Consider the following 13,053-nt stretch of genomic DNA (forward strand, 5'->3'; position numbering starts at 1 on the left):
GCTACCGCTTCGCCCAGCTGAATGTAAACCCAATACGACAGATACAACGGCAGTAAAAATCATGTTTTTTATTTTATTTTATTTTATATATATATATATATATATTAAATCGCGGACGTTCTTCTGGCAATGCAAGCTGATTTGTAGGCCTGGAGCGAGAGGCAAACGGGCTTATAGAAGACAACCACTGCAGACTCTTGAAACGAATGATATATACGACGGATCATGCGTTAAAATGATTAACTTTTAATGACTCGAACACTTTAACTTTCTTTTTAAATACGATTGAATTTGTGTTGCTATAGCCTAAGCATTAAGAAAAGAGTAGGGTTTTACCGTTGTAAACTTTTGCGCACTAGTTCTTTTTTTTTTTTTAACACCGGAGGACGACTTTTTTAAAATTGTTATTATTGTCTTTATCGAGAGAAAGAGAGAGGCGATATATGCGTTCATCTTATCGACTAATGGAACAGCGGAACCTGCGAACCAGCATAAAAGTTATTCTGAACAGGAGCAACCCTTATCACTCACTTTTCTCTCAATAACTGTTGGGAATATACATTTATACCATTTGAAGTTAAGAGTAAAATCATGCTAAAATTAACTACTGAGGAAAAGCCCTACAGAGCAAAGAAAACATTTGACCCTCCTCCTTTTTCTCTGGGCGTTAGAGGTGATTTTGGGTGGATGGTGATATTTGAAGGTGAAGTTGCCTAGTAAATTGCGGAGTCCGTCCCTCATTTCCATATGAGTGTGTCCACGGGAGCTCTGCCAATCCAAAGTATCATTCTCTGTCATAATGATACATTCACATAATAGCAGATCATCTCCGTTATTTTGCTACCTGACTTTTTGAGATTTTTCAGCGGATCTCTGCATATGTTCTTGAATGAGGTAGATCTTGCAGCAGAAGAATGTCCCGTCGGAAGCAAGCAAAACCACAGCAGCTGAGGTCGGACGAGGACCCTTCACTTCTGGAGCTGCTCCCTGAACACGGTGAGTGCGTTGCTGTCCCTTTACTGTGTGGTGCGTTATTAAATAAAATGTTATTATATATAATATAATATAATTAAATAACTGACTATTTGTAATTCTAAAGTAGTGGTATAAAATTATTATAGTTAATGTAGTTTCACATTTGCAAGCTTATTTTTCAGTTTACTAAAATTGTTATGCATTGTTTTTTTTTGTTTTTTTCGCTTTTCGTATATACGACAGGTGCGACTTAATATCGAAAAACTTAATTTTCCCTTCGTTATATTTTAACATATGTAAGTTAAGCGGAAGGTTAATATGACGTTAAAATGCTTCAGTTAAATTTACGTTAGTGTTGTCCTCGATAGATATAAAAGATTGAAAATATATAGACGTTTTTAATGTGACTTAAATTAAACAGCAAACGATGGACTTTGTAATTCATATGAAACTTCAAATATTAGCTAATACAACAAATAAATAATAACAAACCACGACAAACTAACAAAGCTAATAAAAAGTATACAAATAAATTCGCAATGCAACGATTATTGTTCAAATTGAGAGATTCTCCTACAAAACCTAATTTATCTTAATTTGTCTTGTGTGTGTGTGTGTGTGAGCGTGTGTGTGTGTGTGACTATGCAGAAACATACTAAAAGCAGGTTTTGTTACTCGGAGACCCTCAAACTTTTAACCGAATGTCTTCACGAAGACTTTAAATAAAAACGGGCTGTTTTTCTGCTTAAAGAATTAAGTAGGCTATCTTTTTTGACGTTTAACTTTTTTTTCTTAGTTTTAACTTGATATTTTTACTTAAGTCGTCACTAAATCACTGCCAAAAGAAAAGGGGGCGAAAAAAAGGAAAGAAAGGTGTCAGTTTCACATGTGTATTGACGATGGCACAAACTCTCTGACATTGCACTCATGAATTAAAACAATCCGGGCTTCTACATGATTTAGTTACTAGAAAATTAGTTGTTAATAATAATAATAATAATAATAATAATAATAATCACATGAAAGTAAAAACCTTCCTCATATCTCTGTGATTCAGGCTCAGTCACTCAGAAGAGTATTGTAACGTTTTTCTTTTTTCTTTTTCGAGTTTATAAACAACAGCTACTTTATCTTATTTATTGCTAAATTATTTGTTTATTATTATATTATATTACATTACATTATATTATATTATGTATAATTATTAAGTTTTTAAAAGTAATGTCAGAATTAAAGCACCTCATGACTCAACAACCTCATGACTAAGAGTGAAGCAGTAAACAAGCAATGTCTAATAGACACAGCAGCAATATATATATAAAATGTTTATTTGAAAAAATAAATAAACAACAGTGTGAATATGCATGTAATCGAGATAAACCCATAAATATATCAATACATATTTTAAGTACATATTTGCCATTCTTGTTTACATATACATATAATAATAACAGTAAGTCAAGAGAGAATTAACGAGAAATGCACATTGCAAATGTATCGACAAATTAAACTAACATATTTGAACTCTTGCAGTACTGAGCATATTATGTTTACTTGTATTTCGGTTTTTGGTAGTATCTGTTGATGTATAATCTGGATTCTACTGCATATGATTAGCAACAGAAGTATTGATTGTTTCCCCATTACAGTAATCTAATGACACGATCGGTCATGCTGTGAGAATTTAACCATTTGGTCTGACTAAGGTCTAAATGCCCAGTATACCATTGTCATACTTCAAGTTCACTTAGTGGAATGTTTTCCAGTAAGAAGGTTTAAGCAACTGTGTCCTTTTCTTAATGAGCACAGTGTTTCTTTAGACATTTCCTCTGTTCCTCTTTGAACAAGTATTTAAATGCTCATTTTGATTCTCATTTGGCTGCCTGGCTTTTGCCAAAAAAAAAAAAAAAAAAAAAAACTCTTTGTGTGGGAACTCAATGGTGTGTCAACAAGAAACAATCATTGCCCCCACCAAGTCAGTCCTGACCTGACACAATTGTCCCTGAGGAGGGATGCTTTAAAGTGCTTTGATACTGCATGCACTTAACCTTTGGCTTTAAGGCACCATCATGGGTGGCCAATAGATGTCAAACATTAAATGCAGTTTGTGCAGATGTTCTGATGACCTGAGGAAAGTGGCTCATGTATGTCCTATGAAGTATTAATTAGAATAGCCTTTATGTTGTCTTTCATCTCCAAACAACCAAATAGTTCCTTTCAAACTTGTCATTATGTACACCTAACACAGTTTACAACGTCAAACACCAAAAATCTTACATAAAGATTTTTTGTTTGTTTGTTTTGTTTTCTTTCTGCTGATAGATTTGAATTAACTGTGCATTTTTGAACACTACATTTCCTGTCTTTTATATTTCCCAGGTCACTGAGTAAGAATATTTAAGTAACTTTTTCCTTTTCTTAATGAGCGCAGTGTTTCTTTAGACATTTTCTCTGTTCCTCTTTGCACAAGTATTTAAATGCTCGTGTTGATTCTCTCTTGGTAAGCCACTATATAGAGAGATACCAGATATATATATATTTTTTAAATAATTTTTTACTAATGGGTGCAGGACACTATAGTTCATTTATGTAAGTGAGGATAGCAAAATAAAGTAAACTATAACATATTATACTTAAAAATTATTCATACAGTAAAACTGATAATATATATATATATATATATATATATATATATATATATGAAGAGTTCAGATGAAAAAGCCTCTTAGTGCCGTCTGAAATTTTCTCCTTAAATGAGCATTTTCATCAGGTTCCTATATTTATGTTCAGTTATTTCACTTTAATTGTATAGAAAAGGGCCAATACATTGCCAATCTGAAAAATTCTGAAAAAACTCTTCATATATATATATATATATATGTGTGTGTGTGTGTGTATATACATATATATATATATTGTTATTTAGAACTTTTCAATGTATAGGGAATTGTCTAAATATTTTGGCTACATATCTGTCAGTGTCTCTCATTCATGTCCTCTCATTCTCATTCATGTTTTCTTTTGACGTTGGTCTTTTCATCACTAGGCACTGACATGGCATGATGTTTTCATGTAAAAGCTTAATATTAGAGTAATATTAGAGCATTTACTGACTACTTAAAGTATTTTAAGTAGTCAGTAAATGCTGTAGGTTGACATTAATGAATTGTATACCGTAGTGTTTATTTCTTTTCTTTTTTTTAAATTAAATAAAAAAATAGTCAATGAGTTGCATTTTAAGCATTTGTGAGTCTGGGAATTTGACTTGTTTTTATGATATATGTTATAAGATATATATTTTATGAGAAAATGCATTTTGGAATGGTGAAGACTGAGAAGTGTAAAAATGTCTTTTTAATACTGAAAATCATAAATGCGTAATCTGGCCTAATATAACAGATTATTATATAACAATATAACATTGGCATAATATAACACACACACACACACACACACACACACATATATATATATATATATATATCGGTCTGTATTACTCATAATAAAGGGAAGCATAATTCAAATACACTCAAGCATAATTATGACTAAATAATTATAGGGAAAAAAGTTAATTCTGATTTGTCTTTGAAATAGTATAGGAATGTGTCATGGTTATCTATCTATGGTTATCTTTAGATAGATTAAAATAATAATAATAATTTTATTCCAGTCACTAATGAAAAGAGGAATTAAATCATCATATTCTTGCTTTTTTATTTTTTTTTTCAAAATGTGTATTGATTTTACAGTACAATATACAGAGTAATTGAATTTCACATTGCCCAAGGTCCAATGAAATGAAGACTTAGACATGTGTAACACTGCTTAATAAGTTATTCATTCAGAGATTTTTTTGTGTGTGTGTGTTGCATAATTAACAAAAATTCATACCCAACCCAAACTCTTGATCAAGCACATTACCAGACAATTGCCATGAAACGTGATGCATACAAGTGCACAAAGTATTTGGTACTGAATTTATTTGTACAGATTAAAATCTCAGAACATATGTATGATTTACACTGTTCAGATATGATTAGAAATGAATTAGGGTTGGTATGGCACGTCAACTGTACAGAACATGCAATAACTTTAACAGACATTTATTATATAAACACAAGATTTTGCAAAAGCATAGATCACACATCTGACAGTACTAATGAAATCTGAAGTTTCATGTTAGTGGTAAATCTGAGTGAGACCTGATTTGTACAGATAAATTGCCCTTGGCTTATATGAATCCCTTATAAATGGCAATATCTACATTTGATAGTCCCAAAATAAATTGATTGCATGAAGACAGATATTATCTGGCTATACAGAGAAAAGTGGATTGATAAAAATTGGTGGTTAAGATGGACACAATCACGGTAAAGGGTAAAACAGATTTGATTGTGCAAACAATAATATTAATAATAACAATAATAACAATATATTCATTTTTCTGTTCTTCTCAGTCTCAGGTGAAGGACTGGATGACTCAGACAGTGGAAATGAGAGCCGCAGTGGGAGTGAAGAGACCAACGTGTGTGAAAAGTGTTGTGCTGAGTTCTTTAAGTGGTCTGATTTCTGCGAACATCTGAAGACCTGTACCAAGAATCCACTTGTGTTAATTATCAGTGACAATGAAGTGACTTCAGACCAAGCACAGGACTACCCACCTGAGTCATCACCCATGCCCAGCTGCAGCAGTGAGGTAGACAGTGAGGATGTAGTAGAGGAAAGCCACATGCCCACTGAAGGTGTTGAAGAAGCAGAGATGATGCTGGACCCGGGTGCTGTCCTGGAGAAAGAACATGAGCCCATGGAAGTGGAACTGCCTCCTGAGAAACCCATAAATTCTGAAGATCAAGTTACACTGTCAGAGCCAGACATAAGCCTACCTCAACTTGAAGATCTTAAGCAGGCTTCTGGGGCAGGATATACAATACCCAGCACTAATGTCACACTGGAAACACTGCATGGAACCCGTGTGGCTGTGGCTCAGTTCTCTCAGGGTGCCCGGGGAGCACTAGCTGGTGAAGTGTCAACTATGGCCATTCCTATGATCCTTGACCAGCTCATGTCCTTGCAGCAACAACAGCTCCACCAGCTTCAATTGATAGAGCAGATTCGGAGCCAGGTAGCGCTAATAAACAAACAGGCCTCCACACAGGCAGCTGTCAACCATCAAGCAGACCACAGCATGAATGCTACCTTAGAAGTATCCTCATCTTCCAACATACCCACAATGCCTGGGCAGCTTCACCTGCGTGGCTTCATTACACCCCCTGTGCATCAGCTTCCAATCAAAGGGCCCTCCGATTTCAATGGACAGGTCTCAGCCTCATTATCTTCACCTCTGGAGGTAGCCTGTGTTAGTGTTCCTCAGACAGTTGGCCAGCTGGCCAGTTCTGGGATGAAAACCAATATCACAATTAATTCCTTATATCCAACAACCAGTAATGCGGTTCCTTCTCAAATGCCACCATGCTCAGCATCGATTGGCAGCAGTAGCTGCACCAGTAGTAGCACAGGAACTGGGGGTGAAATAAGTTGTGGTATTTCACTCCCAAAAAACACACCTAGTCCTCTAACACTGACTCATGGAAGATTGTTAACATCCCCCTCTAGCCTTCCTCTCGTACCTCACAGCTCATCCAGCAGTGTTATCTTCCCTAATCCTCTAGCCAGTATTGCAGCCACAACAAATGCTCTTGATCCTCTTTCCGCCCTAATGAAACACCACAAAGGAAAGCCCCCAAATGTGTTTGACACCAAACACAGTTCAGAAGATCCCTTCTTCAAACACAAGTGCAGATTTTGTGCCAAGGTGTTTGGAAGTGACAGTGCCCTGCAAATTCATCTTCGCTCCCATACTGGTGAAAGGCCTTTCAAATGCAACATTTGTGGTAATCGCTTCTCCACAAAGGGTAACTTGAAGGTTCATTTTCAGAGACACAAAGAAAAGTATCCTCAGATTCAAATGAACCCCTATCCAGTTCCTGAGTATCTGGATAATGTTCCAACTAGCTCAGGTATACCTTATGGCATGTCCTTGCCCCCAGAAAAAGCTGTTACCACATGGCTGGACAGCAAACCTGTTTTGTCTACAATCCCAACATCAATAGCACTTCAACTCTCCCCAACAATACCCAGTATTATAGGAAACTATGGGGATTCAAGTAGTTTTACCCCTTTAAGTAGGTCACCTCAAATGCCATCACCGTCATCAAGTGAGTGTACATCTATGTCTCCTAATCACCTCATTGCTGAGGCTAGTATTGCACAAATTTCCAGTTCACCACAGCCTAGTGTGGCAAGTGACACACCTCCACAATCTGAAGTCTTTCATCTACCACCCACCTCCACCACCAGGCCTGGAGAAACCAGCATATTGGCTACTTCCATACACCAAGTAATTTCTACAACCACAGTTACAACCACAAATAGCGCCAGAACACAGATCATAGATTCAGCAAATACTCCCTCTGCTGTCTCTCATTCATCCCTTCAAATGGTTTCCAGTCAGTTTAAGCCCAAATTTCCTTTTGGTGGCCTCCTGGACTCTATGCAAACATCAGAGACCTCAAAGCTACAGCAATTGGTGGAAAATATTGATAAAAAGATGACAGACCCCAACCAATGTGTCATCTGTCATCGTGTGCTTAGTTGTCAGAGTGCTCTGAAGATGCATTATCGCATCCATACAGGAGAAAGACCCTTTAAATGTAAAATATGTGGTCGTGCTTTCACAACCAAGGGTAATTTGAAAACACACTTTGGGGTTCACAGATCAAAGCCCCCTCTCCGGGTACAGCACTCTTGTCCCATATGCCAGAAAAAGTTTACTAATGCAGTAGTTCTGCAGCAACACATCCGCATGCATATGGGTGGACAGATTCCTAACACACCCCAGCCTGACAGTGTTCAGGACTTGGACACAAATCCGTCATTTGATGAAAAGAGCTTAGTTACCATGAACAACTATGATGACGAGCTAATTGATGAGATGGACCAAGCAATGGAAGATGAAACAGGTATTAAAGAAGGGAATGTGGACCCACCCAAAAAACATTTATACACAGAGATGTCTCCAAGCACTTCACCCCCAACCTCTCTTATATCTAGCATGGTTGCTTTGGAGAATGAAATGAGGCTTTCTGACACGACAGTTAAAACAACCAATGCCTTCAGCCTGAAGCCTCCAGAAAATGCGAGTGGAATTGATGGGGAAAATGAAGACATGTTTAAAAACGAGTCATCTTCCACTGTAGGAGACTTGGAGAACCACAGCGTTGGGAGTCCAGCACAGTCTGAATCATCTGGCTCTATGCAGGCTCTGTCTCCTACTTATAGTCAATCTGAGAGTCATCGCTCCAAGTCCCCTACTCAGTCAAATAACAGCAAGGAGGATGCTTTGCATCTTCCTTCAGTGAATGCAACAGTGAAGTCTGAACAGTCAGATACCCCTTCTCCCGGATCAGAAAACACAGGTGCATTAGATCTCACTGCCACACAGCACACTAGGTCATTTGTCAAAGACGAGAATCACTTCAGTCTGCTGTTCCTGGGAAAAGAAAAAGGTAGTATACTTGTAGACAGATGTGTGTGTGCGTGTGTGCACGTGTTTGTGACATATGAGGACACAAGTTTGTATAATGACATGGGTATAACATAGGTATTACAAGGAGAGGGTGACTGATGATGACATTTCCCCATGTCCCCATATTTAAAAAGGTTTATAAATCACACAGAATGAGGTTTTTGAGAAAGTAAAAATGCACAAAGTTTCCTGTAAGAGGTAGGTTTAGGTGTAGGGTGATAGAAAATACAGTTTGTACAGTATAAAAACAATTACGCCTATGGAATGTCCCCACAATTCACAAAAACAAACGTGTGTGTGTGTGTGTGTGTGTGCTATACTGTATATACATTATCAGTCAAAAGTTTTTGAACAGTAAGATTTTTTTTTTGAAGAAGAAGGAAGTCTCTTCTGCTCACCAAACCTGCATTTATTTGATCCAAAGTACAGCAAAAGCAGTACAATTTTGAAATATTTTTTTACTATTTAAAATAACTGTTTTCTATTTGAATATATATTTAAAATGTATATTATTTCTGTGAATTCAAAGCTTAATTTTTAGCATCATTACTCCATTCACATGATCCCTCTGAAATCATTCTAATATTCTGATTTGCGGCTCAAAGCAACAACAACAGCATTTATTATTATTATTATTATTATTATGTTGAAAACAGCTGAGTAAAACTTGGGCTTTTTTTCCAGGTTTCTTTGATGAATAGAAACTTCAGAAGAACAGCATTTATCTGAATAGAAATCTTTTGTAACATTATAAATCGTCGCCTTGGAATTATAAGGTTCTATCTGCATTCTGAGTGGTTTTGAGATATTGAGCTTCAAAGTTTTTGCATTACATATAACAAAAATGATATGGGGAACAAGTCTCTTTCCTACATGAAAATGACAGAGACTCTAAATATATTCTAAATGTACAATATCAAAATCCTCTCAAATTTTTAAATGGGGATTTTTGGAACAGGTCAAATGCAGATAGAACCTTCTAATTCTAAAAAGTCATTTTCTGCTTGGAATTATAAGGTTCTATCTGGCAAAACATTAATTGAAGCAACAATTTTCAGGAAAAACAGTTTTTGTTTTAAAGCATAAAATTTGTGTTGTAACAATGTGTCTACATGTATGAGAGAGGTAAATTTAATGCTTTATTTATCACATTTATTCCATATTTTAGGAGAAATAATTTTTTCTTGGTTAAGTTAGCCACGAAGGGCAATACTAAATATTTTGTCCAGTGCTAATGTTAATTTTAGCTGGTTTATAGTGGGTAATTAAACACATTATGGCAGCTAACGTTACTCTAATCCATCTGACCAAGACTTTATTCGACAAAAAGCGGGACAGGGAAAATGGCATTCTCTTTAAATCAGTATGGCCGAGATAACATGCTGACATTTATTGTTGTAATTTAGACCTCATAATTTAAATAGTTGACTATTTGATATTTAAGGCTTAATGTTGTAAAATTTAAGACATTTTAAGACTTTAAACTGCATGAACATTTCGCCAATCATTACATATTTGGGTCTTTAGCGACCCAGACTTATATCCAGCACGGATGGATCTCTAATTGCTGCAATAGCAGACTCTCCTGATATTTTAAGAACATAAAATAAAAATAATAAAATGAGCATACTTCCTTACCTTTTGAAACTTTGAAGGGTTCGATTTGAGCAGATTTTACCATCACTGCCATTGTCAGAGCGCATTTCCCCAGTATACAATCAGCATCTGGCTCATATTCACGATCTCAATATATTCTCAAAACTATCGTTTTCAGCATCATAATGAGTGAAAAATCACATCATTATGTTTTAAACAGTGCCACTTTGTGGAATAAAGGTGAACTGCACTTATTGATTATGCAGACACTTACTTATTGTTGTTTAATGTTTAATCTTTCCTGCTGTTATGGAGCAGTCCGGCAACATGCCAAAGAACGTTGATCCTGATTGGTCCTCTTGCCAGCATTCGAAGTGCTGATTGGCTGATTTGCAGATAGAACTTTATAGAACCAAGTTAGAGTTCGACTTTGTAGATAGAACCTTTTTGTTTTCTAAATAAAAAGTCCTAAAATGTACAGAACTTTAAAAAAATAAAATAACATAATGTAAATAAGTTATCACAGAATAAGAATATGTGAATAACTCAATTTTGACAAAAATGTCAGATAGAACCTTATAATTCCAAGGTGACGAAATGTCTTTATCATCACTTTTTTTTAATTTTTTTTTTATAAATTTAATGCATTGTTGCTAAATAAAAGTATTAATTTCTATAATTTATCCCTTTTGAATTTGCTTTTAAATGGTATAGTGTATAATATAATGGATAGTATAATGTTACAAAAACTACTTTATTTCAGATAAATGCTGATCTTTGGTTCTGTTACGGGGCTGACGAGACGTGAGAAGTGCGGATCTGCAGACTTTTATTGAGCAGAGACGTGGTCATAACAGGCAGGGTCAAACAATGGCAAACAGGTATAACATGGGCGAGACAAAGAGTAAACAGAGACAAGCGTGGGTTGACGATCGGTAAACAGTATCCAAAGGGGTGAGACAGGAGAGGTAATCCAAAACGTTAGCGATAGTCCAGGCAGGGGAAAACACAATCCGAACAAAGGCAGGGCTAGACGAGGCAAGGCAATAGTAGGAAAACTAGGGCAGCGATAATGCATACAATACTCGGCGATGAGGGAGAGAAAGTCCAGGGTTAGTCCAGGAAAGTCCAGAGTGTGTGATTTAGTGTGTGCGTGGGATCAGGTGTGCGTGTGATTAGTGCAATGAGTGATTGGTGACAGCTGTGATCAGTAATGGGTGATGGGAGTTGGAGTCCATAGTGATGTGTGGTGTGAAAGTCAATGTGGTGAGCGAGTGACCTCTGGTGATGAAAGAACGGAAGTGCAGACCAGATCCCCCCCCCCCAAAAGAGCGGCTTCCAGACGCTTCAAACAGTCTATAATCCAGGAGGGAGGTGGAGCAGAGGTGGAACAGGGGGAGGGATGGAGGGCCAGGTCCATGTGGAAGCGGAGTGGTCTGGAACCGTGGTAGAGCCGGCAGAGCAGGAAACCTGGGCGGAGCTGGCCAGACTGGAGTCCACCAGGGAGAAGTCGACAGACCTGGTGCCCACCAGGGTGGAGCAGACGAGACCAGAGCCCACCAGGGCGGATCAGACGGCGCAGGAGCCCACCAGGGCGGAGCAGACGGAGCTGGAGCCCACCAGGGCGAAGCAGACGGGACTGGAGCCCACCAGGGCGGAGCCGACGGGACTGGAGCCCACCAGGGCGAAGCAGACGGGACTGGAGCCCACCAGGGTGAAGCAGAAGACCACCAGAGCCAGATAGTGGACCACCACAATGGAGAAGACGGAACAGGTGGAGCAGAAGACCACCAGAGCAGAGCAGACGGACCCGAAGACCACCACGGTGGAGCAGATAGAGCAGGAGCCCACCACGACAGATCAGGAGCCCACAGCAGAGCCTGGGACCTAGGGAGAACGGAGACAAAAAAAGGAGAGAGAACATGCACGGACCCAAGGACAGAGGCAGGGAACACAGAAAGTTCATAATTAGTCCCCATAGCTTTGACAGGACAGAACGAGAGTTCATTGACGGCCTCCATAGCCGTGACAGGACAGAACGAGAGTTCATTGACGGCCTCCATAGCTGTGACAGGACAGAGCGAGAGCTCATTGACGGATACCGCTGACACCTCTGAGGGTTCTGCAGCAGTTGCCGCCACCTCTGGAGGTTCTACAGCAGTAAACTCAGGACACAAGGAGAGTTTAGTAATGGTCTTTTCGACCGCAACACAACAGGTTGAGAGTACATTACTGAGCGCCACCACCATACAAGGGGCTGAGGTGAGCCCTGCTGCTTCTGGAGGTTCTGCAGCATGTGCCACCACCTCAGACAGTGCTGCGGTGGTGTACGCCGCCCAAACACAACATAAAGCGATCCCCATCATGGGAAGCACTTCAGACAGGGGAATCAGTTCAGGAACAGGAGGGCTAGAGTGAGTGGGTTTGGGGATACCAGCTGTGCGTGCAGACACCAGCGGTGAATCCCTCAGACTGGATATCAGACTGGAATAATGAAAGACTGACCTTGATGATCTGGGTGTGTCAGCCCGGACGTGACCCGACTCTGGAAGGTCAGCGGAGACGTGACCCGACTGGACGAACAGCCGTGACGTACTGTGACTCTGGACGAACAGCCGTGACGTGCTGTGACTCTGGACGAACAGCCGTGACGTGCTGTGACTCTGGACGAACAGCTGTGACGTGACTTGACTTTAGGAGATCAGCTGAGACGTGAAGTGACTCTGGATGATCAGCTGAGACGTGACTCGGTTGATGACGACCAACTGTGACTTGGCTTAACTCGTGAAAATCAGCTTTGACTTGGCTTGATTCATGAAGATCAGCTGTGTCTTGGCTTGATTCGTGAAGATCAACGGTGACTTGACGGGGTTCATGACTATCAGTGGTGCCTTGAC

At 38.7% G+C, this 13,053-nt stretch overlaps 1 protein-coding gene across 3 annotated transcripts in view; it reads left to right on the forward strand.

Moving 5' to 3' along the window:
- The first annotated feature begins 856 nt into the window (after nt 1–856).
- sall3a (spalt-like transcription factor 3a) overlaps nt 857–13,053 on the forward strand; it is a 31,084-nt gene continuing 18,887 nt past the window's right edge. For 2 of the 3 annotated variants that reach the window (XM_058746923.1, XM_058746924.1), the window contains exons 1-2: nt 857–996; nt 5,433–8,540. In XM_058746923.1, coding sequence (XP_058602906.1) covers nt 915–996; nt 5,433–8,540 — 3,190 coding nt within the window. In that variant the 5' untranslated portion in view covers nt 857–914. Of the gene's footprint in view, nt 997–5,432; nt 8,541–10,919; nt 11,448–13,053 lie in introns of those variants that run through there. The other variant, XM_058746925.1, reaches the window with a different exon arrangement.

The sequence above is a fragment of the Onychostoma macrolepis genome, chromosome 16 (genome assembly GCF_012432095.1).
Source record: "Onychostoma macrolepis isolate SWU-2019 chromosome 16, ASM1243209v1, whole genome shotgun sequence".
Taxonomy (NCBI): Eukaryota; Metazoa; Chordata; class Actinopteri; order Cypriniformes; family Cyprinidae; genus Onychostoma; species Onychostoma macrolepis.